We start from the raw sequence: 22155 nt of genomic DNA, 5'->3' as shown, positions 1-22155 counted from the left end.
AGGCTAAAATGGAAATAAGGACTAATTCAGTAGAATGTTCACAATTTGCTTAACTTAGGCAGAGGATAAAACATATAGAGCCTGGGCTGGTACATGAAGAATTGATTAAATGAAGGTGATTGTCATGTGTGGGAAGTGAGTGAATGTTGAAATGAGGGTGAGACTCGGTGACTTAAAGAGATGTTAAATTACACTAGTATGTTTTTCAGCGCCTATTGCATCTGCTTGTTTTAAACTCTGTGATTTTAGGTGGAGCTGATCCTGGTGAAGGAGCAGAATGGGGTTCAGTTCACCTCGACCACCATAGTGGCTCCGACTCCTACTCAGACCAAACCCAGTGGGGAGGACGAAAGGGAGACCTGGGGGAAAAAAATCGACTTCCTCTTGTCTGTGATCGGATTTGCCGTGGACCTTGCCAACGTCTGGAGATTCCCCTACCTCTGCTACAAGAATGGAGGAGGTGAGATGGATTAAAGGGGTGAGGGGAGGAGGCTGATGTTGTTCCCATGTCTAAAGGGTCCCCTACCAGAGATAGTGGATAGAGAAGGGAGTAAGGAAGTGAAGATAGGATGGAGCGTGTTTTACTGTATGTGAGAGAGATTGACCTCATCTCCTACGAGAGAAGTGAAAGAAGGAATTGAAGGGTTGATGTTTGTGTGTGGTTGTGTTGAAAGAAAAGACAGGGAGAAAACAAAGTGAAATATAGAAAAAATGAGAGAAGAAGGTGAAATCAAGGTGAAACGTAATTCACACATGCTTGCATGCTGTATATTTTATATATATATATAGAGGCCGTATAGGAAGTAATTCATACTTCTGTCTTACACACACTATCATAGTCTTGCACATACACCACTATACTCATACACACACACACACTATTATAATCCTTTTACATGTATGTATGAGAGGGTATAGTCGTGTATGTGAGAGAGTATAGTAGTGTGTGTGTGTGAGTATACTAGTGTATGTGTGAGTATACTAGTGTACGTGAGAGAGTATAGTAGTGTATGTGAGAGAGTATAGTAGTGTGTGAGAGAGTATATATTTGAGAATGTGTAGTTGTTTATGCGAGAGAATATAGTAGTGTATGTGAGAGAGAATAGTTGTGTGTGAGTTTGATTGAAACGGAAGGGAGTTTGATTACTCAGCTCCTGATTGGTTGTCAAAGAAGAAGCAGTATTTGACGGTCAAAGTCATTATACTAGTTTGGCTGAAGTAGTGCTGTAATGGACAGAGAGAGGCTAACTGAAGCTGTGGGTCTTCTAAATAATATTTTAGGAAATGGTGAGCTATTGTCAATCATGTCTCGACAATTAAATCAAGTTCAACAGAGCTCTGATTCGGAGATGCAGAGATTATTCAGGGATGGAACTGCAAATCCAGTCAGACCTGGCGCTAGCGCTAGCTACCACTTCTAGCTAGCTCAATGGAACACGGAGGACCCCGTTACCAGACGAGACAGCGTTTCGGTGGATCGTCGTCGAAATCCAGAAAGAGGTAAGTTGATTTAAAAAATAGCCAAGGACCCTTTTTTATTAACTTCATCCTATCTGTATTGTCCCCCCCAAATTCATGTTAGCATGGTCGTGACGTTAGCGCCGCTAGCTAGTTGCTACCATAGACTGTATATATTAACAGTCTATGGTTGCTACCCACATACAACACGGGCTAGCCATTTTCCATTGAAAACTATGCACTATCTCCACTAGCTAGTGCTAGTTAATATGATCAAGCAAGTTTGAGCAAGCTGTGTAAAATAATTTCAGAAATCAGGTTTCAGAATTAAATCTGCTGTTACATGAGACAGTATCTGTCAAGCCCTTTGATTAACCACAGTATATGATATTTTACTGTACAAACACATTTGACTTTGACTAGGAGAAAACGATAGCAGCAGCAGTTATGGAAGCATATTGGTAGTTATAGTATCCATTGCTGCGCTCCTGTTATTCAATTCAAACACATTGTAATTTGCTATTCAATGCGCAGCTTGTTACACAGTAGTTCTGCATTTATTGGATTTCGCCTATCTTTGGGTAAGGAGACGTCAGAGTAGGCTGTTTACAGCAAAGTTAGCGTTAGCATCGGCTAGCTAGCTGAGTTTCAATCATCTGACTGGGTGACGATGTTTAGCCTATCGGTGTGTGTCTCTGAGTACCATGAAAAGCGCTATATAAATAAAATGTAGTATTATTATTATTATTATTAGTTGTAGTAGTAGTAGTATTAATAATAATATTAAAAAGTGCAATCCACATGTTTACATACATGTATTACAGTGAATAATGATCTAAATACTAAAAAAGTGTGGTAAAGCCACATATTTGTTTTTATATTTCTGCAATCTGCACTTTAGTTTGTGTGATTTGTTTCTGACTTTCATATGAATGTTTACACCAGGCTTGGTCAGTGCTCAGTATACTACTGTGACTGAAGTAGTTAAATAAAAGATATCATTCATATAAATTCATGCATCACCTAATTTCATCATCACATCCAGGCCTGGCCTCCAGGAAAGAACAGTTTGTTTAATATATCTATTCTTGTGTTGTTCATAGTTTACAATGATTTTTACAGATTATCTTGCCAATGCTAAGGACTTTGAAACGCATAGAAGACAAAGATCTCTTGGTGGAGGATATCATCATGTTTCAGGTGGTTCGAGTCAGTGGAGCACTTCAAAGGTTTGTGTAACTCCATTTTTTAGCAAACATAATAAACCCTTCTAAGGTGTTCATATTTTTGTTACACAGCCAATGTTCCCGGGTCTGGTGGACCCACCACATTATTAGGCTTTTAAATCAATACAGCCATAACAATTTATGTAACATTTTGTAACTTTGTGTGGGAATAGCAGGTGCAGAAAGACAACATAGTTTCATAGCACCTACACTCAGACACGCACACATACAGACAAACAGACACACAAAGAGACACACACACACACACACACACACACACACACACACACACACACACACACACAGCAGGCCCAATTAGGAGGAGGACACAGTTAAGTTTCATAGCACCTACGATTATTACACTGTAATAATTACACTCTGGTCCAGTAGACCCGAACACCTCATATGTAATAGTTATGTGTAGGGGGGGTGTACCGTGTGCAGTCATTGAAAATAAGTTATTTTTTATGTTCTTCACAGAAAATTAGCCAAGGCCAGTGAGTTTGAGTTAGAAGAAATAATAAATACCATAATTTTTCTTTTAGCAAACATTGAAAACGGGTCCCACAGACCCGAACACCTTACAAGGGTTAAGAATAATTAAAGATTTCAACATATATTTTTAAAAGCCAGTGTACAACCTTACAAACACTCCGACTAAAGGCTTGCATGTATCATATAAAATAACTTAAAGAACATCACGTTTTAGATAGTTGTCAATGACAAGGCCTTTTTGCATAATCAAAAACACTGAACTGTCTTGTAAGTCATCCCTTTCATGTGCTGTGTGATAATTTATCCAATTTGAAAACAGATATTTGTATCTTCTCATGATACATTTTTACAGATTCCGGGAGGACATGAAGACCCTTGGTGTTCTTGATGCAATAGGAATGCACCCAGATGCTTTCAGACCGCTGTTTTGTCACGAGCCATCCCCCACTCACAGCTGATGTTCTAGAACAGCTCTTTGAACTTCGACTGTCAGCTGTCGAATTTCATGCAACCATGTGCGGTTGCATTTTGGAGGGACTACCTGCTGGATGTTGAGGGTAAGTATTATTGCTAGTTATGGAATAAAAATCTTTTCATATGCCCTTCTGTCTGTCTTTGTCTTTCCCTCCTTTTTAAAAGTTTTCTACATGCTAGTTTTAATTTCTTTTTTGGTGTTCTTTGGTGTATTTCTTTTTCAGAGAAAGAGGGACCCTTGCAACTTGGGGGTATCCTGGCCTTTGCGACGGGAGCAAATGCAATTCACCCCTGGGCTTCTCCCCACTACCTTCAGTGGATTTTCTCCATGAGCTGCCCCTCAGACAAGGCCGTCATTTACCCACTGCGAACACATGCATTAACTGCCTGCGGTTGCCAGTCCTGAAAGAATTCGAGGATTTCAAGGAAACTATGGATTTTGCATTAAAAAACACTCAGGGATTTGGTCAGGAATGACTTCCAAGAACTCCTGAACATGCATTATTAAAATCTGTTGCCTGTTGAACTAGACTAAATTGTTGAGGCATCGTTGTCAATAACTCACTATTTCCTAATACAATGTATTGTTGATACAATTGAAAATGGAATAATCATTTGACTAAAAAGGAATTCATTTTGTTATTTTATTTTATTGTTCAACATTGTGAAGCCGAAATTGCCACTGGCCTTTTATTAGCCTTTATTAATTGTCTTGACACTAATGAACTTGCTCACTGATGGAGTTCACCAGGCCCAAAAAATAATTGAATGCCATGGTTACCGTCATCGGCTAGTGGGTCTACAGTTTCTAGAATTCATTTTTATAGCTGTTTCATTGAAAATAAAGTCATTTTCTGGAACCACATTATTTGAAGTCTCAAAATGTACTGGGGGGGGGGGTCTTCATTCATTTCAGCGTTGTCACTCCCAACTAAAATGTTATGCATTGCCTCTGCACTGCCGCGCGCAACCCGGAGCGCGCAACCCGGAGCGCAAGCCCGTGTAAAATGATAGAAATTAAGGTCCCGTCGGGAGCAAGAAAGAGACTGTCCGAGTATAACCATTGAGCTCAGAAATTAATCTTTCTAAAATGACACGGTCATGTCCCAAATTGTCAGTTTCCCTCACAATTCTCTGAACACATCAGTGAAAAAGATAGCAATGTTTTCCTTATTACCATTTACTTCCACAAACAAATTCTGACCTCGAAAAAGAAACTAAATAAGATAAGAATACATTTTTTGTTGGTTGTTTTTGTCAAAGTTTCTGCTGCTTGTTTTAAATGTTCCTTGTTCCTCTGAGTATGTGCTAGCTGTACTTTCAAAGCAGCAAGCCCACCGGGTAATGATCATTTAAAATGGCCCCTTTAGCCAATGAGGAAGTGAGAATTTAATTAAGTCTTCCTGATTGATCAAACCAACTTCCTTTTCAACTCTACTCTCACACATACACTTCTATACTCTCTCACACACAACTATACTTTCTCTTTCACATACCCATTTATATGCTCTCTAACACACTACTATACCCTCTCACATATACTACTGTACTCTCTCTCACATATACTACTGTACTCTCTCACATACACTACCATACTCTCTCACATACACTACTGTACTCTTACATACACTACTATACTCTCTCACATACACTACTATACTCTCTCACATACACTACTATACTCTCTCACATACACTACTATACTCTCACATACATGACTATACCCTCGCATACATACATGTAAAAGGATTATAATAGTGTGTGTGTATGTGTATAGGGGTGTATATGCAAGATTATGATAGTGTGTGTAAGACAGAAGTATGAATTACTTCCTATACGGCCCTATATTTTCACCTGCTTGTACTATTTGCACGTGTGTGTGTGTGTGTGTGTGTGTGTGTGTGTGTGTGTGTGTGTGTGTTTTTCAGCTCCTTGTGCTCGCTGGTTGTTTTACCCCTTCACAGAGATCAAAATAGGGGAAAAACCACCACAGCTGCTCCGAATAGATTAGCTCTAACAATCACTGCCACTAATTATGGCTGTTTAACATACGTAAAGCTCTCATTACGTTTGAGAGCTATAAATGATACTGTAGCCATAGTCGAGGCTGACTATATGTCACCCACATCCCGCATGTTGTCATACTTGTATTTATGGAAAATATGACTTAGTTTAAGGTAAAACCCAAATTTCTATTTTTTTTTGCTGACAGTAGATCGATAACAGTAAATTAGAGGAAAGAGAGAACGAATGACATAAGACAAAGGTTCCTGGCTAGATGCAAACCAGGGACAACGGGAGCTTTAAGCCACCATGGTGCCCTGAATGAGATTCCCTATGTGACTTTACTGATGCTATGTAATTCAATCGTTTGTGGTAGATTATAATATATTCATAAATCACATATTCTGAAGTTCATTGATCTGGTTACATTTAAGACACAAATCATGTTCAGTGCAAGAAATAATTTTCATAGAAAGGCAGAAGAGAGAAGAACTAAACTTTAAAAAGCAACACTAGAGCACTTTTCCCGCGTCGGTCCCCCTACAGGTTGGAAGCGGAATTGTCTCATTATGTCTCATTCGAACTACAGATCCGCTACCCGATCTGGCAAACTTGCATAATGTAATGTAATGGACAATTCCACTTCCAACCTGTAGGGGGGCCATAGTGGGAAAAGTGCTCTAGTGTTGCTTTAAAAAACTCAAAATAAGAAGAACTTTAAAAAGTATGTGCATCACGATCTGTAGGGTGAGTTTGTGGAATAGTTTGGACCAGGTGCTAAAACATTGTACAAACATAATAAAGTTTATACAGTTGTATAAAAACACTTTATTAACAGGATATGAGGATGAAGAGAGATGATTGTGAGAGTGGGTTGTTATACTGATTGTACTGGGGTGGGTCATTAGGGTAATGGGTTTTGTGCAAAATGTAAAAAAAAAAAAGTTTGGTTGGTGTTTTAAATTATATATATTTTTGATGTATGTATGTTATCTTGCTATGAATATATAATATAAAATATGAAACATACATTTACAAAATATATAATGTATACAGGAACTATTTAAGTTGAATGACAGGTGGGAAAAACAACAAGCTTCGGCTTCATCCCGCTCCTTTTCGGACAGATTGAACATATCTGTAACACTTTATAGATATTGTTTTTTTCCTTTAGGTGTGTTGCTATGCACTTATTGTGTTTTTATATTTTATTTTATTGTTATTTTTTGATCAAAAATAAAATAAAGAAAAATAGAAAGGAAGAAATAACCTTGCATAGGCTGTTATACCAAATCTAAAAAAGGACCCCAAAAAATAGTACTATACAATTATAAAACAGTAACTTTATAATTGATATGTGATCAGAAAACTTTTAATTTCACCTAAAGCAAATAGCAATATGTGTATCTAGAGAAGAAGTTTGACCTGTCTCTCTCTCTCTCTCTCTCTCTCTCTCTCTCTCTCTCTCTCTCTGTGTGTGTGTGCGCTTGTTCGTTCAGGTGCGTTCCTGGTGCCATATCTGTTCTTTATGGTGATAGCAGGCATGCCTCTTTTCTACATGGAGCTGGCTCTGGGACAGTATAACAGAGAGGGGGCAGCAGGCGTCTGGAAGATCTGTCCCATATTTAAAGGTAGGAAGTGGTCATATGACACACACCCAGTTATACAGACAGACACATTGCCCACACTGGATGATGTACACATGCAAATGCTTGACCAGGAATGCTTTCACGTGTGTTTAAAATCTGTCTGTCATGGTATGTACATGTCTGGTCTGTCTGATAATAGACCTGTAATATCTACATGTCTTTCTGTCTACTTGTCTGCCCACATGCCAGTCTCTTTTGTCTGCTTGTCTCCTGTTTTGAGCGGGGTGACAGGCATTGTTTATCCTCCCCGGAACATCAGGTTCAGTTGGCACTCAGATGGAAAGCATATGAAAATTGGGCTTTTAGACTCTTGTCCTGATTGCCCAAATCCTTCTGTCAAATAGTGGCAGGCGGGGAACACTCTCAAGGGGTACTTTTTAACACATCGATAAGCAAAGCGCAGTTGAGGAGAATGCCATCCAAACATGCACTAATGGAGAAACAAACATTGAGACCAATGTCCATTTCTGAGAAAAGTCATTGGTTGAAAATATAATAATACACTTTACTTTGTTCAACTTATTATTCTCTGTACGCAGTTTACAATCTGTGACGTTTGTGTATACATCCATCTCTGTCTTTGCACTGTATACCCTGCTATAACTATAGTTTCACTTAAATCCATATTTAATACCTCACTATGAATCTAAAGATTCAACAGAAATACAACCTCAAATACTATTATTACCAGCAGACCAGCTGTTGCTTCACAGTATGATGCTGCACCACTGTCTTTTGTTAGATCATGTCCTTGTTGGTCTGAAGGTGGCCTGCAGTGTGTACTGTATGTGCTCCTTCATGCTGTTTGTGTGTGTGTGCCTCTGGGCTTGTGCCTCCTGCGTGTGAACATGTGCCGTCTGTCAGGGACCACACTGAGTAGGTTGACGTTTTAATCACACGCTTCACTCTCTCTCTGTCTCTCAGCGGGGGGATAACAGTAATTATTCAAATACACACATACACATGGTCATATTGACAGTAATTATTCTGATCAACAAACTGGTTTCCTCTCAGGATCAATGCATTTGAAGAAAATGGTGGAGAGAGGCAGACGGAGAGAGAGAGAGAGATGGCGAGATGGCATGGCTGCATGTGGCGCTAATAAGAGGCATCGCTCCCTGGACAAATATCACATCCACATTACAAAAGGAATCAATACGGCACACTTGTGGTCGTGGCTCTTAGCAAAGGTTAACAATTAAATTCTGCCTTAGAAGAGTGGACATTGTTTCAGATTCATAGAAAGGGTAGATGTGTTGATAATTAAGGCATGAAGAGGAAATCTTTAGAAGGTGTGGTGCTTTCTGCGACACCGCAGGCGTGTATCATGGTCTGGTGTACTCATGCTGAGCGAGAGATTGTGCTTTCTGGTGTGCGCTTCGGTGGTGGAATCTGTCAGGATGTAGTCACTGTTCAGAACAGCAATGCCTACGTTTGACCCGTGTGTGGAACATATAACTGTTTCTACTGATTCACAATGGTTCTTTATGGCCAAATACCTAAGAAGCATAACTTGTTTAGCTTTTAAACATTCCTGCAATCAAGAGAAAAAATTAAGAATTTTGTAAAACCCTAAGATTAGCACTGTATCATTTAGTTCATGTTTTTGTGATAAAAGCATACAGTATGCTAGAGGTGTGTGTTGCATTAAAGAGTGAAAAGGTGACTCAGTCAACATCCGAGAGAAGTCCAAGGTTTGGTTCCTTGAGCCAGACAATAAACAATGTCCTGATCAGCTAACATTCACTAGAATAAGGCAGTCAATATTATTATGTTTTTTGATTGTATTTTGTGTGTGCATCCTCTAACTTGGAAATCTTCAGTGGTGGAATAAGTATTCAGATCATTTTGATTAAGAAAAAGTATCAATACAACAATATCTAAATTGTCCATTACAAATCCTTTTGAATTATTTATTATTATATAATACATGATTTACGTTACTGATATATCAGCAGTTTACTGTTGTGGCAGGTTCAGCTATTTTAAACTACTTTTTATACGGTTTGGTAGTTTTGTCCAGTGGTTCCCAATTTACTTCAAAATGCAATTCCTGCTATTATGGTTTTTTCCCAAATAGCATAACTATATATAGATTATACATACCCCTTTAGTTCTCAAACAGTTATTTAAGTAACCTGCAAGTTAATTTTGGGGGTATAATATTCCTTTATGTGATAGCAAACAATAGAAAGATTACAGAAAATGCCAAGAGAGATGCACAGTGACATGCAACAAAGTTCACCAGCCAGACATCAACTGGCAATGTTGCAGTTGTCAGTGCTTTTTAGTAAGGGGTTATGAGCCAAAAAGTTTGGAAACCACTGGTTTAATCTTTACCAGTTCATTGTATTTTATAAGCTTATCATATGTTTCATTTATGGAAAGTCTTTATGTGGAAAGTAGCTATTAACTATAGCTGCATGCCCTTTTTAAAATGTAGGGGTAGGCTGTTAGACGTATAAAGTAGCAGAAAATGAAAATAGTAGTAAAAAGTAAAGTACTTCAAAGTACAATACTTGACCTGGACATCTTTGCAGCCATGGAGGTCAGCCATGGAAAGCAGTAGGCCTAATCTGTAATTGAGGAACAATGTCGAAGGACTAATACACTGATGGGATGTTATATTCTAATGTTATGTCATGTAATGCCTATAAATAAGAATCATTTGTGTTCCCCTAACAGGTGTAGGCTTTACAGTGATCCTCATTTCCCTCTACGTTGGTTTCTACTATAATGTCATCATCTCCTGGGCGCTGTTCTACCTCTTTTCCTCATTCACCAGCGAGCTGCCGTGGGTCCACTGCAACAATACTTGGAACAGTCCTAACTGTTCCGACTGGGCTGACAACAGCTCAGTCAGTGATATTTACAAGTCCACCCCTGCTCAGGAGTACTTTGAGTAAGTTGGCCTGAAATCAGGCTATAACATTTATTCATTGATTTTTTTGTTTTTGTTTGATATAGTTAATATAGTTTGTTTGATATAGTTAGTTCTAATTTAGGTAAATACAATTACATAGATTTATAGTCAGTTTGGAGCCCCTCCATGCTCTTGAAAATATGTGTGTCATAGTCAAACTTATATCACAACTTAGCAGGTAATTGGAAATGTGAATTCTGGGACCTAAAAGTAGTGTGACGGAAAAAGAAAATGTTAAGAAGCCCTGTCATGATGGTTCTACAAAAAAGGCTATTTCTATAGATCTAACTGCCTTTAAATTGTATTCATTATATAACTTCTACCAGTAAAATGGCTTTAAAACACAATGTTCTATTCCAAAATTAAGCAAATACTTTTATTTTATGAAATATCTATATTTTGTTGAGGTCTTTGAACCTACAGAAAACATGGAAACTTTGAAATCAATTAAAGGCAAACATACTGTATGTATATTTTTACAATGCTAAGCTAACCTGGGCTCGTATAACAAAGACACACAGCTACTAAAGGCTAACCTAGCTCGTAACATGGTATGGTATTTTCTCCTCTCCCTGCGTGTTGCGTTTAACGTGAGAATGAGACTAGGCTGGCCTGGATGAGTATATACTTTATTGCCTAAGAGGGATTGTGTTGTGTTAAACTGACTCACCCAGTCGCAGGGTCATTCCGCATTCTGGAGCACGGCCAGGTTTTAAGCTTTCAGTTTTTCAGCGTCTTTGTCTTCAATTGTCCTTCCGTGTGGTAGCGTGTGGTTTTCAGCGTCAGCCTGCAGCATGCTGCTTCCATGATTGTCTACCTCCGGTAACTATCTCAATCTGAATCTCCCCCACACACCTGCAATGGCTGGGTTAATTCAGATCAACCAAAACACCCCCTCATGTGTCATTTGTCAGTCTGACCCTCTCATCAGGCTAACAACACACACTATCAGCTGAGAGACTAAAACATAACAATATGTCCAACTATTAAAACATCAGTGCACAACTTAGGCTTTACTGTATATCACCCACACATTTCCATTGCAGGAAGTGCACATGAAAACTGTTGCAGTAATAGTCTAATGGAGCGGAGTTCGCTCGAAGCTCAGTCTCCAGAATAACTGAAGATTTTGTAATTACTACATGTGTAAGCCCTTTGCATAGATCTAGGAATGTCTTGAAATATCTAATTATGAATAATTATACTTTCCTCAAAATGGATCTAGAGTTTGGCTGCATTTATCTTATGCAGCTTCTATTCTGTGAAGCTGGCCAGGTGCCTCTTATTCCAACAAGCGAGGGGTTGTTCTGTTGTGACAGTTTAGACATTTGATCCATTCTCGTTGAAATGGCAGTGTGCTATTTACACAGAACCACCTGCAGACAATTTGACCACATCGGCTGAGCATTAGCTGATCTTTTCAATCTCATCTGTTAGACTGTCTCAGAAGACTTTCAGGTGACACATGTAATTGAACTTTAAAAAATAGGTTACCTTTTATTGCAAGTTAATTTGTCATTGTTCAATAATGCAACATTTTGCAGCAACAGATGTACCAACACTTCATGTGGTATCCATCTGGCCAGATTGTTTAGGGTCTTACAAGTCTCTTGTCACTGATGCACCCCCAGGTACTGAGCTTCCAACAAGGCCAGGCATTGATTGCTAAGCCAATGTATATACAGGCTGTCAAGACCAGATCCAAGTGTATAGCTCAACTGTTGTGAATAATGATGTTATAGGACACTTACTATTACAGTACATGCACATACTGTGGTACTTTTATTGTAGCACTTAAAGACTTAAAGAAACAGTTGGTTCCCAATGGCCTCTAGGACAATATCTGGCATCCAATTGACTGCTTGCCATACATGGGATCAAAGACTCAACCCTGAAGTCTGGTACATACTGTAATGCAGTGGTTCTCAAAGTGGGTTCCGGGGACCACCAGGGGCCCTTAAAGGACAATTCCGGCGCAAATTGAACCTAGTGTTTAATAACATATGTGTACAGAGTCGAACGTTCTCTGGGATCTGTTTTCATGCTAATCAAATGTGTCTCTAGCTTGAAACAAGCTACCGCAAACCGGGGTTTAGCTGCTAACGCTAGCTTTCGGGGCACAGGGTAAATCACTATTTGATACCACTAACAAGGCTCGAAATAGCACCACACTTAAAAGGTAGCATAATGAGGGTCCCTATATGCAAACCGAAGCATTGAGAACTTTGTAAGTGTACAGACAGTTTATTACAAAGATAGATTATAAAGACAGTTGCGTTAATGTTTACATGCAGCCGCCATCTTGGATAACAGTCATGACCAGTCCAACGATGGACGCCGTGCAACCAGTAACCAGTAACATAGCTCAAACACAGCGTTCGTGATTCGACTGACTTCAATTTGCGCCGGAATTGTCCTTTAAGGAGGTTTCAGGGGGGCACCAGCAAAAAGGGGAATAATTTATTTTAACTATAATTCCATCCATAAGTAACACAATGACAGAATGTGTGACTATTTGGGTCATGGATTTCATTCACTTTCTGTAATAAAACTTGATAGCAAAAATTCCATCAAGTGGGACACACTGGGACAAAATCTTATCAAATGGCAGTCCGTGGTCTAATTTGTGTCAGTTTAGGGGTCCTTGATGTTAAAAAGATTTAGAACAGCTGTACTGTATGTCCTCGCTCTTTCATATCTGTCACGGTCATTTTTGTAAACTTTAAATGGGGAATCAGGAGTGGTTATGGTGCTTACCAGAATATTCTGTTTCCTTAGACGACGGGTGCTCCACATCCAGGATAGTAATGGTATTGATAACCTGGGCCGTCCACGCTGGCAGTTGACTTCCTGTCTAGCTGTAGTGATTGTTCTGCTCTACTTCAGTCTGTGGAAGGGAGTCAAGACATCTGGAAAGGTGGGAAATTACACAGTAGCCATGTTTCATTATGTGGAAACTTATATATTATGAAAATACTATGATTTCACTCCAGTAATTGTCAAGTGACTCAATTTTAGTTGTAGAATTACCTTAAAGAAATGTTTAAAAAGGAAATGTGTGTCTTCTTGTCCAGTTTAAATCTACTGAGCCATTTAAGACCACTGTTTGTGTGTATATAAATTTGTACATGCATTTTTTACTCTTGCATGCATGCTTATGTGTGAATCTGACTGTTTGTGTGTGTGTGTGTGTGGCCTTCTTTCTCTGTGTAAATGTGCGGGTGTCGTGTGTGCGTGCCTCATGCGACCCTTTCAGGTTGTGTGGATCACAGCCACAATGCCCTATGTAGTCTTGACTGTGCTGCTGGTCCGTGGAGTCACTCTGCCTGGAGCCATCGATGGCATTAAGGCCTACCTCTCTGTAGATTTCCTGAGACTCTGTGATGCCAAGGTGAGTGTGGACAGGAGAGATGGGGGACACGAGTGAGGGGAGAGTGGTTTGTGTTCAGGAGAAGGAAAGGAGGCACTGTGGCTGAAAGACACTTTAAAGAAATGCTTTGCTTTTGGAAAGTTTAAATTTTATTTCTTTTATCTAACATTAGCACTTATATTAATGTGTAAAGAAACAGTGTGATTGTGCTAAAAAGACTTGGCTAGTATCTTGTAACATAGTTGGTCGACTATATCATGCTAATGTGCTAAGCTAGACTTATGTGGTAATATGGTACATAATTGCACTACTTCATTAGCTGTGCACGTGGCATACCAGTAACAACAGCATAGAAAGCAAGTATATAGGTTAACATTAGATCATTTTAAAATAGCTAACAATGACAAATAAGTGTTCATAGTGGGAGCTGTTACTATGTGAGTTAACCTCCACATTTTAAGTAAGCCGATAACAATCCGTATTCAAGCTTTGCTAGCAACGAGGACTTACTGCTAAGGAGGAACAAAGGCAATATCAACGTTATTTGCAATGTTAATTGTGCTGTAAGTGTTATTACATGCACAGAACAACAAAAAATAGGATAAGAATAGAGAACCATAAGAAACTAGAGAGAGTTAAACTAAATTTGAACACAATTACATGCACAACAAACCCAGCAAACGCTACACAAAATGTCCCTGGTAAAATGAATCGTCTTTCATTTTGATCTACAGGTTTGACAAAAGCCTGAACGTGGAACTATCCCTGCAAACTCAATTGACAACTGTTGCGTTATTAATGCATACAATCTGAGAGCTGGTAACTGTCAGCCTTCTCTCATTGTTTACTGTGTAGACCAAAGAATTTAACACATTGGTTTACAATGTTAAGTATCAATAGAGAGGCATTTCCTCAAGGCATAAAAAAAAGTGAAAAAATTGTAACCCGTTTATAATATGTTCCTTATCTGTGAAAGCCGCTATCACAGCACTAAGGAGCTCAATAAGTAAGCATGCAGGACTAAAGGACTCAGTTATGGAGAAGGAGAGCGACGGAGAGATGCATGGCAGCAATTGGAGAATTAGATTAGATAGATTCATGGAGCAGTAATTTGCAAAATTACCCCCCGTATTCACTAGTGTCTTTCATCTGCTGCCGTTGAATGAGTTTCCTGCAATTATCCCTAATAATGGCTTTTTTCCTCTCCTGTGCCTTTTGTTTGCCGCTTCACACAAGTGTGCTTGTTCTGTTGCTCCACAGGTCTGGATTGAGGCAGCGACACAGATCTGTTTCTCTCTGGGAGTGGGGTTTGGTGTGCTAATTGCATTTTCCAGCTACAACAAATTCAGCAACAACTGTTACAGGTAAAGACACACGAGAAAAATGAGGGGTTTCACAGAGACAGAGGATGGGGAGTTGCTTCTACACACACACACACACACACACACACACACACACACACACACACACACACACACACACACAAACAGGCAACATAAGCAGGTGAATTACAATAACCTTTGAAGCTCCTTGAAACCCACTATGTCTTTGACACCGTGCTGTGCAAACAGACAGCCATAACACCAATCAAAACTGTCGCACTCTTTGAAAATCATAATCATCATCCCACAGGAGGCTTTTATCTTCCTGTTTTGCCTTTTTTACTACACTGAACATATATTTCGGCAAAATGCCAAAAATATCTTTTGGAATTGCACATTTTCTGTAGGACAATGTTACTGCTGCATGTTTAAATTAATTCTCCTTAATTCCCTTTCACACCCTTTCACACACCAAGTGTTTATTCAACAGTGACCAACTCATTTATTTGTTCATTTGTTTCTACTTACTTAAACATATTTTGCAATTGCAGAAGGTTTACCGTCCAACCGAAGGCAGGTGGATGACTTTTAAGTCTGTGACATAATTGGCAAATCATTGATTACCTGACTTATGCATAACATCTATCAAGAGCCTCTTAACTATTCTGCAACCCAGACTGATTACAGAAAGCTAACATTCCTTTCATGTTGAAGGCAAGAGAACACCTTTAATCCACCAATGGCATACTCTTCAATTGACTGACTGGTCAACGATGATGATATTGACTGATTGATGGCATTTTGACATTCTAATTCGTTTTTGTTTATCTCATTTGATTTAATTGATCCAGAGATGCCATCATCACCAGCTCCATCAATTCTTTAACCAGTTTCTTCTCCGGCTTTGTGGTCTTCTCCTTCCTTGGGTACATGTCCCACAAGCACAACGTAGACCTTGACAAAGTTGCAAGAGACGGTATGGTATTATTTGTCTGTGATTGAAATGTGGTGTGTGTATGTGTGTGTGTGTGTGTGTGTATATATATATATATATATATAGTGTATAAGCATGACTATGCAGACTATGATCAAGTTAAGGCTTTTCCCTCAGCTTTTGAAAATGTATGATGAGTAACAATGTATTTCAAAAATGTATTCATGTGCCATGCTTATATGTAGATTTTGAGAAAGTTTGAGCTCAATAAATTAGTTAAACAGATCACATGTTTCAGGCAAACATACAATTTCCTTGAGCACATTTGTAGAAGCTTCACTCATCATAACTCATGTCCTCACTCATTATTCCACAAGTCAGCAATATTAAAGATGAGCTAAATGTAGTTGCCAGGACTGCAATAAATGAAAAAACCCACATGAACTGGATGCCACCAATGCTTTCCATTGAACTGTGTTGCTAACAAAGTCGTTACAAATTTAACATGTTGCACAAACTCTTCTCCAATATACTATATGTATTAATTAACATGTATCTTGTATCTACATTTTAACCATACTTTTTGCTTTTTAGCAATCTATTCTTTTATGTCCGCTTCCATGTTAAAAGTTCCAACACTAATCTGTGAGTGTGTTTTGGGCTGTTTTCTATTTTCCTTGCTTGAATGTGTTGTGCTGTAGGTGCTGGTTTGGTGTTTGTCATTTACCCAGAAGCCATTGCAACATTACCTGGATCATCAGTGTGGGCGGTCATCTTTTTCATCATGCTGTTGACACTGGGAATTGACAGTGCTGTGAGTATGCACCCACCCACACATGTTGCAGTATCTCCGGCGTTTGGGGGTATTTTAGTTCATGTACTGTAATGTTAAAGGAAATGACGGCATGCTTTTCAGACAATCATTGGACAAAATGTGAAACAAACAATTGTTATGTTTTGGTGCTTCAGTGCAGCAATAATGCAATAAAAAATGGGATATCAACAGTGACTCGCTGACTTTGTGTTTTATTCTAACTCTTCTGTCTTCTCTTGCAGATGGGTGGGATGGAATCGGTGATCACGGGGCTGATTGATGAGTTTAAATGCCTCCACAAGCACAGAGAGCTGTTCACCCTCTTCATTGTTTCTGCCACCTTCCTCATATCCCTCTTCTGTGTTACAAATGTAAGTATAGTACAGGGTAGTCATACAATTTCATACATACATCTAGTCATTTTCACAAGCTCTTGTTGTAACACTGCCATACTAATCTAAGTTTCTGAAAATGAAATGAACTGAATCATCATCATTTTTTTTGTTTTACTTTAACCTGTATAATAAAGCTTATTATACTAGCACAGTTATTGTACATTTATTATATTTCCCCTCTCTCTCTCCAGGGTGGGATGTATGTGTTCACTCTGCTGGACCACTTTGCGGCAGGGACATCGATTCTCTTTGGAGTGCTTATTGAAGCCATTGGCATTGCATGGTTTTATGGTGAGAAAGATGGACAGGAGGAAAGACGAAGGATAAAACAGATAATTCATGTTTTCATGGCCAGCAAAGCTGATGCTGTATTAAGGGTTTGATGAGAAATCTCTTGGTATTGTTGTGCTGTGCCACAATGCATCATCGTTCTATTAGACGTAAGATACTGCAGCTAGAAAGTCTATTCCCATGAATGGTTTTGGCCTCTTCAGTCTATAAGCATGTTCTGTTAAGGTACAAGGATACAATGTTGCTGTGCTGCTCATAAGAGCTCAGTGAGGTTAAATGGCCCGTGTTTTGAACGCTGCCTGTGTTACCTCTGTGTTCACTCAGCAGTAGTGACCATCCACATAAAGAAAATTGCAGCTGGGGAACATGCAATTCACACTTGTCATGGACAGGAGTCAGCTGTCTAATAGCTAGCAAGTGGAGGTGACCTCTAAGTCAATGTCTCTCCTGATGTCTAAATTGTATTGACACTTGGTTTTACACAATTTTGCCATCTCTACAATGCTGTATTTTTTTTATATGTATCACTCCATTCAACAGACCAAATCTCTATAAATTACCGTTTATCTCTGCGCAAGATAAGACGTTTTCTGGAGTAAATGGCATGTCTCCAGGGTTATTATTCATCAGCACAACATGGAATAAATATGTTAGTTGTATAGGAGTAAATAACCCTTTCTATAGTACATGTTCGCGCCTCATAATTCAACCCTTTATGTGCTGATTAGTGACCTCTCACAGTTAGCCATTTGGGGTTTCCTCCTTTTTCCAGTTTTATTTGTAAATGAATAGCTAAAGAATAACTGATGCATGATGGATATTTAACTACATGAATTTTTCACCTACAGCACCACTTGCTGACAGTGGTGGCGCCAGAGATGTTCTTTTGCTGGTGCTTTGGGGTTGCTGGACGTTTCAGTGAGGGTGCTCTGAAATTTTGAGTTTCCCTTGACACAAATAACGTTACACACATTCGCGCAGATGCCCACCCACCTCCGCCGTGGTTTACTAAGCGAGCGAGCGAACGAGAGAGATTGATTTAAAGTTGCCGATACAACGGCACCATAGAACTCTGATTAGCCCACCAAACATATTTCAAATACCAGCCAACAAGCCGGGTTCAAACAATCATTACTGCAGCTCTCATACAGTGGCTCAGAAGATTAATGCAACAGGCCAAATACGCCACCCATAGCCAGGCACACACATAAACTCACACGCGCATGTATCCTCACACAGTTTTCACACTTGCACGTATGGTCAAAATAATGTAGTCATATCTGTAGTGACTAAATATATCTAAATAAGCCACTGACGGCGAACATGTTTTCTGGGCTAAAAATAAACCGATGTCCAGTGCGCTGCATAACTTTAGATTCGGTGATCCATTTATTCACATTTCTGTAAAACACATGTTCACTGTAATGCTCTTCTACGAGACAGAGATAAGAGTAAAGTTCTTGCATGGCCCCCTATCAGCTGACTCACCCACTGTGGCCTGGCTGTGCGATCCCCTGGTCTAATGTCATGTACAGCAGGGTGACGTTAAGCATCCTCAGCAGCAATCACAGCCGTGGTCAGATCACCTTCCTCCGGCCACTTTTCTTCGTCCAGGTTGGTGACAAGTTCACCATATCTCTCAGTCTCATTTACAGATTTTGATAAAGTCTCCACACCTTGACGTTTAGGGAGTAAAAAACTATCCATTACCGTTAGACTTCTATGCTATTGCTAGTGCTATTCACTTCTCTAATCCTAACGGCTCCAAATATTGAGCTCTTCTTCTTCTGTGTGAATACTTTACTGCAGAAGTAAGGTCAAAAGTTCAATGTGTGCTTGTGTATCCTTTGGCCGAATACGATCACCTGTGTTTTTTAGCCTAAAATTATTAATGTATTTATTCATTTTTCAAATATAAATTATACTATTTACACATTAACGATTTTGTATTTATTTATAAATCAACCACAGCAATTTCTTGGGGGTTCTAAGGGGGTGCTATGGCAATCCTAGGGATAGCTACAGCACCCCCTAGCCCCTCCCTGGCGCTGCCTATGCTTGCTGAAAACAAGAAAAACTCACTTTTCAGAAAAACTCACCCATATTTCGAAACTCCAGCAGGCACAAAATATTATAAGAACAATCTAAAGGTTAGGGAAAAAGGTTGACCTGAACTTCTGTGTTGAGTTTCTTGTCTCATGTCTACTGAACCTGACTGTGGAGGGATCTATAAAAGGGCTAAATACTAACCAGGCCCCAGGCGGTGGGGTCAGCATATTAGCCAACTTTGCTGGGTCCTGACCTTGGCAAGCCAGATAAATCAAGCCTAAGGCTTCAGTGGGCCTTTTTTCCCTCATCCTCATATCTGCTGACAGGAACCCCTGGCCGCTGTGGTCTTTCGTTCAGTTGTCCATTACACAAGTACATTAAACTGTGCTAAATACCTAGTCGTCAGTCTGGATATATTCCTCTGTAGTGAGAGATGCCTTCCAGGCAGAAGAAACAAAATGTACAGTACAGCCAGGTTTATAAGAGAAAGAAAGTTGTAATGGTAGAAGATGGAGGTAAAAATGGTGCAGTATCGTATTACCATTGGCTCTGCAGGGTGACTTTAGTCACTGCAAATGGTTAATTTGTGAATAGATTTTTGTTATATATTGCGTCATGCGTTTCTGAATGGCTGAAAAACTTTTTATTTAAACGTATGCATAAGGACCATAGACATAAGTACCTAGTGCCTTGATAATATTTTCAATACCTGATATTCAATTTCATCAAAGCCTGTATTAAACCATGTCTTGGAAGGAAATTTGTAAGTATTTCCATGTGTTTCAGGAGTGGACCGATTCAGTGATGACATTGAAGAGATGATTGGTCAGCGACCAGGCATGTACTGGAGGCTGTGCTGGAAGTTTGTCAGCCCCTGCTTCCTCCTGGTGAGTCTGTGCACAGACTTATTGTACATTGGAACCCAAACCAAGGCTCGTTAAAAATAGATAGCAGGATGAAAGTACTGAGACTGTGAGATTAACCTCATCATTATATGATTTGGGCTCATACACAACACGTGCAATTTAAGACACCAACATTTTTTTTTCTAAAATTATTTTCACCATGACTCCAATTTCCTTTGTACTCAGAACTCAAATACAGTTTTCACATGTGGCCCTAATCCTCTTCTGTAACATGACAACAGAAATATTTCCCTTATTTGTTACTGCTAGTAGAATATATATCCTGTATCAGAAAATTACATTGAACCACTCAATTCATTTGCTTTTAAGAGGACTTGAAATGAACAGTAAATCTTTGGAACTGATGCTTCCTCAGGTCCTTTGTGCTCAAATTATTTTATTCCATAGTTTATGGTGGTGGTGAGCTTTGCCACGTTCAACCCTCCAAACTACGGCACCTACACGTTTCCTCCATGGGCTAACATGGTGGGGTGGTGTCTGGCTATTTCCTCAATGTCCATGGTGCCTCTATACGCCATCTACAAACTCTGCATACTGCCTGGGAAGTTTTGTGATGTAAGTCTGAGCTTTTTGGCCAAAATGGAATTTCTAGTATACATGTTAAATCTTTCATTAAAAATCAAGCAAGTAATTTTTTTTTTTTTATCTTTAACTTACAATTTCTTAAACTATATCAATTGCTCCCTTTCTCCTTAAACAGAGACTGGCCTATGCCATCACCCCAGAGACAGAGCATCATTTGGTAGACAACGGGGAGGTTCGGCAGTTCACCGTAAGTGCTGACTTAATTATGATTTATTTGTATTGCATCCTTAGAATTGTCTATTGCTGTTGACGACTGAATGTGAAGTTGCCAGTTTTGGACCAGTATTCAAATTAATGATATTACTGTTTTTAATCTGTTTCAATTAAGTAGTAGAATAATATAGTACTGTGTTTTATTTCATGGGCATATTCGATTTTCCCCACAGCTGCATCACTGGCTGGTGGTCTGAAAAGCACAGAGTGAGAGAGATAAAGAGACTGAACGAGTGTGAGAGAGAGAGAGAGAGAGAGAGAGAGATAATGAGATTATGGACTTTGGGTGGATGAATGCATGCACAGCAAAGGTCTGAAGAAATAGGAAGAAAAAATATATAGCCATTTGAGTCGATCAGGGTGGTGGTGGGAGGTTAAAAGTGCCGAAAAAAACTATTGCGGTATGCTTTAATTTCAGCAGTGGGTGTGTGAAGCTGTGCATTGACCCTCTCCACCATTGTGTTGACGCTAGTGAATGGCATTCAGTCAAACCTATAATGTGGTGCTCATACTGCTTCTGACATAAATACACAACTCTTTATGAATGGGATTAGAATGGCATTTCTTTGAGGCAAGTAGGCAGAGTAAATAAGAATTGGTTTATGTTCATTGGGTGAAGACACAACATCTGGAAGAGTTAATTTCCAAACTGCAGGATCTGTTTTTCGAAAGAACTTTTTCTTTAAGATCATTTGTATTTGTTCTATACTTTCTCAGTTAGTTATCGTCAAGCAGAAGGTGGCCTTTTTTATTTTATTTTCAATTTGTCACTCTCAAAACAATATTAATGACAGTATATTTTTTAATTTTTTATCATTTAAATTGTAATTTATTTTTAGCTGTCAGTCATGATGACATAATGCATGCCACAGGTTTCACTGAATCCCAGTCCATGTCTTGTTTATTATATTTAGTTATGTACTTGCTCTTCTTAAAGACTGTTATAATACACACAATCCCTGCTGACTTTGAGAAAAAGACACCTACTTTTGTTTACACCAAAACAATGTACAGGAAAGAACAGCTG

General features: G+C 39.1%; 1 protein-coding gene and 1 long non-coding RNA gene across 2 annotated transcripts in view; both read left to right on the top strand.

Moving 5' to 3' along the window:
• Positions 1-21325, top strand: part of slc6a3 (solute carrier family 6 member 3) — a 21618-nt gene extending 293 nt beyond the window's left edge. The window contains exons 2-15 of the mRNA XM_078251905.1: positions 250-460; positions 7157-7288; positions 9992-10208; positions 13008-13146; positions 13486-13620; positions 14860-14963; positions 15773-15897; positions 16557-16669; positions 16912-17040; positions 17256-17355; positions 20191-20291; positions 20718-20885; positions 21031-21102; positions 21302-21325. Of these exons, the coding sequence (XP_078108031.1) occupies positions 250-460; positions 7157-7288; positions 9992-10208; positions 13008-13146; positions 13486-13620; positions 14860-14963; positions 15773-15897; positions 16557-16669; positions 16912-17040; positions 17256-17355; positions 20191-20291; positions 20718-20885; positions 21031-21102; positions 21302-21325 (1770 nt within the window). The remainder of the gene's footprint in view (positions 1-249; positions 461-7156; positions 7289-9991; positions 10209-13007; positions 13147-13485; positions 13621-14859; positions 14964-15772; positions 15898-16556; positions 16670-16911; positions 17041-17255; positions 17356-20190; positions 20292-20717; positions 20886-21030; positions 21103-21301) is intronic.
• Positions 1183-4510, top strand: LOC144519025 (uncharacterized). The gene is made up of 4 exons (XR_013502068.1): positions 1183-1500; positions 2581-2687; positions 3532-3736; positions 3878-4510. It is a non-coding gene; the product is annotated as an uncharacterized LOC144519025 (long non-coding RNA).
• Positions 21326-22155: the final 830 nt, after the last annotated feature.

This window comes from Sander vitreus, chromosome 6 (genome assembly GCF_031162955.1).
Source record: "Sander vitreus isolate 19-12246 chromosome 6, sanVit1, whole genome shotgun sequence".
Taxonomy (NCBI): domain Eukaryota; kingdom Metazoa; phylum Chordata; class Actinopteri; order Perciformes; family Percidae; genus Sander; species Sander vitreus.
Note: the sequence above shows the minus strand (reverse complement) of the source record. Positions and strands in the feature narration are given on the sequence as shown.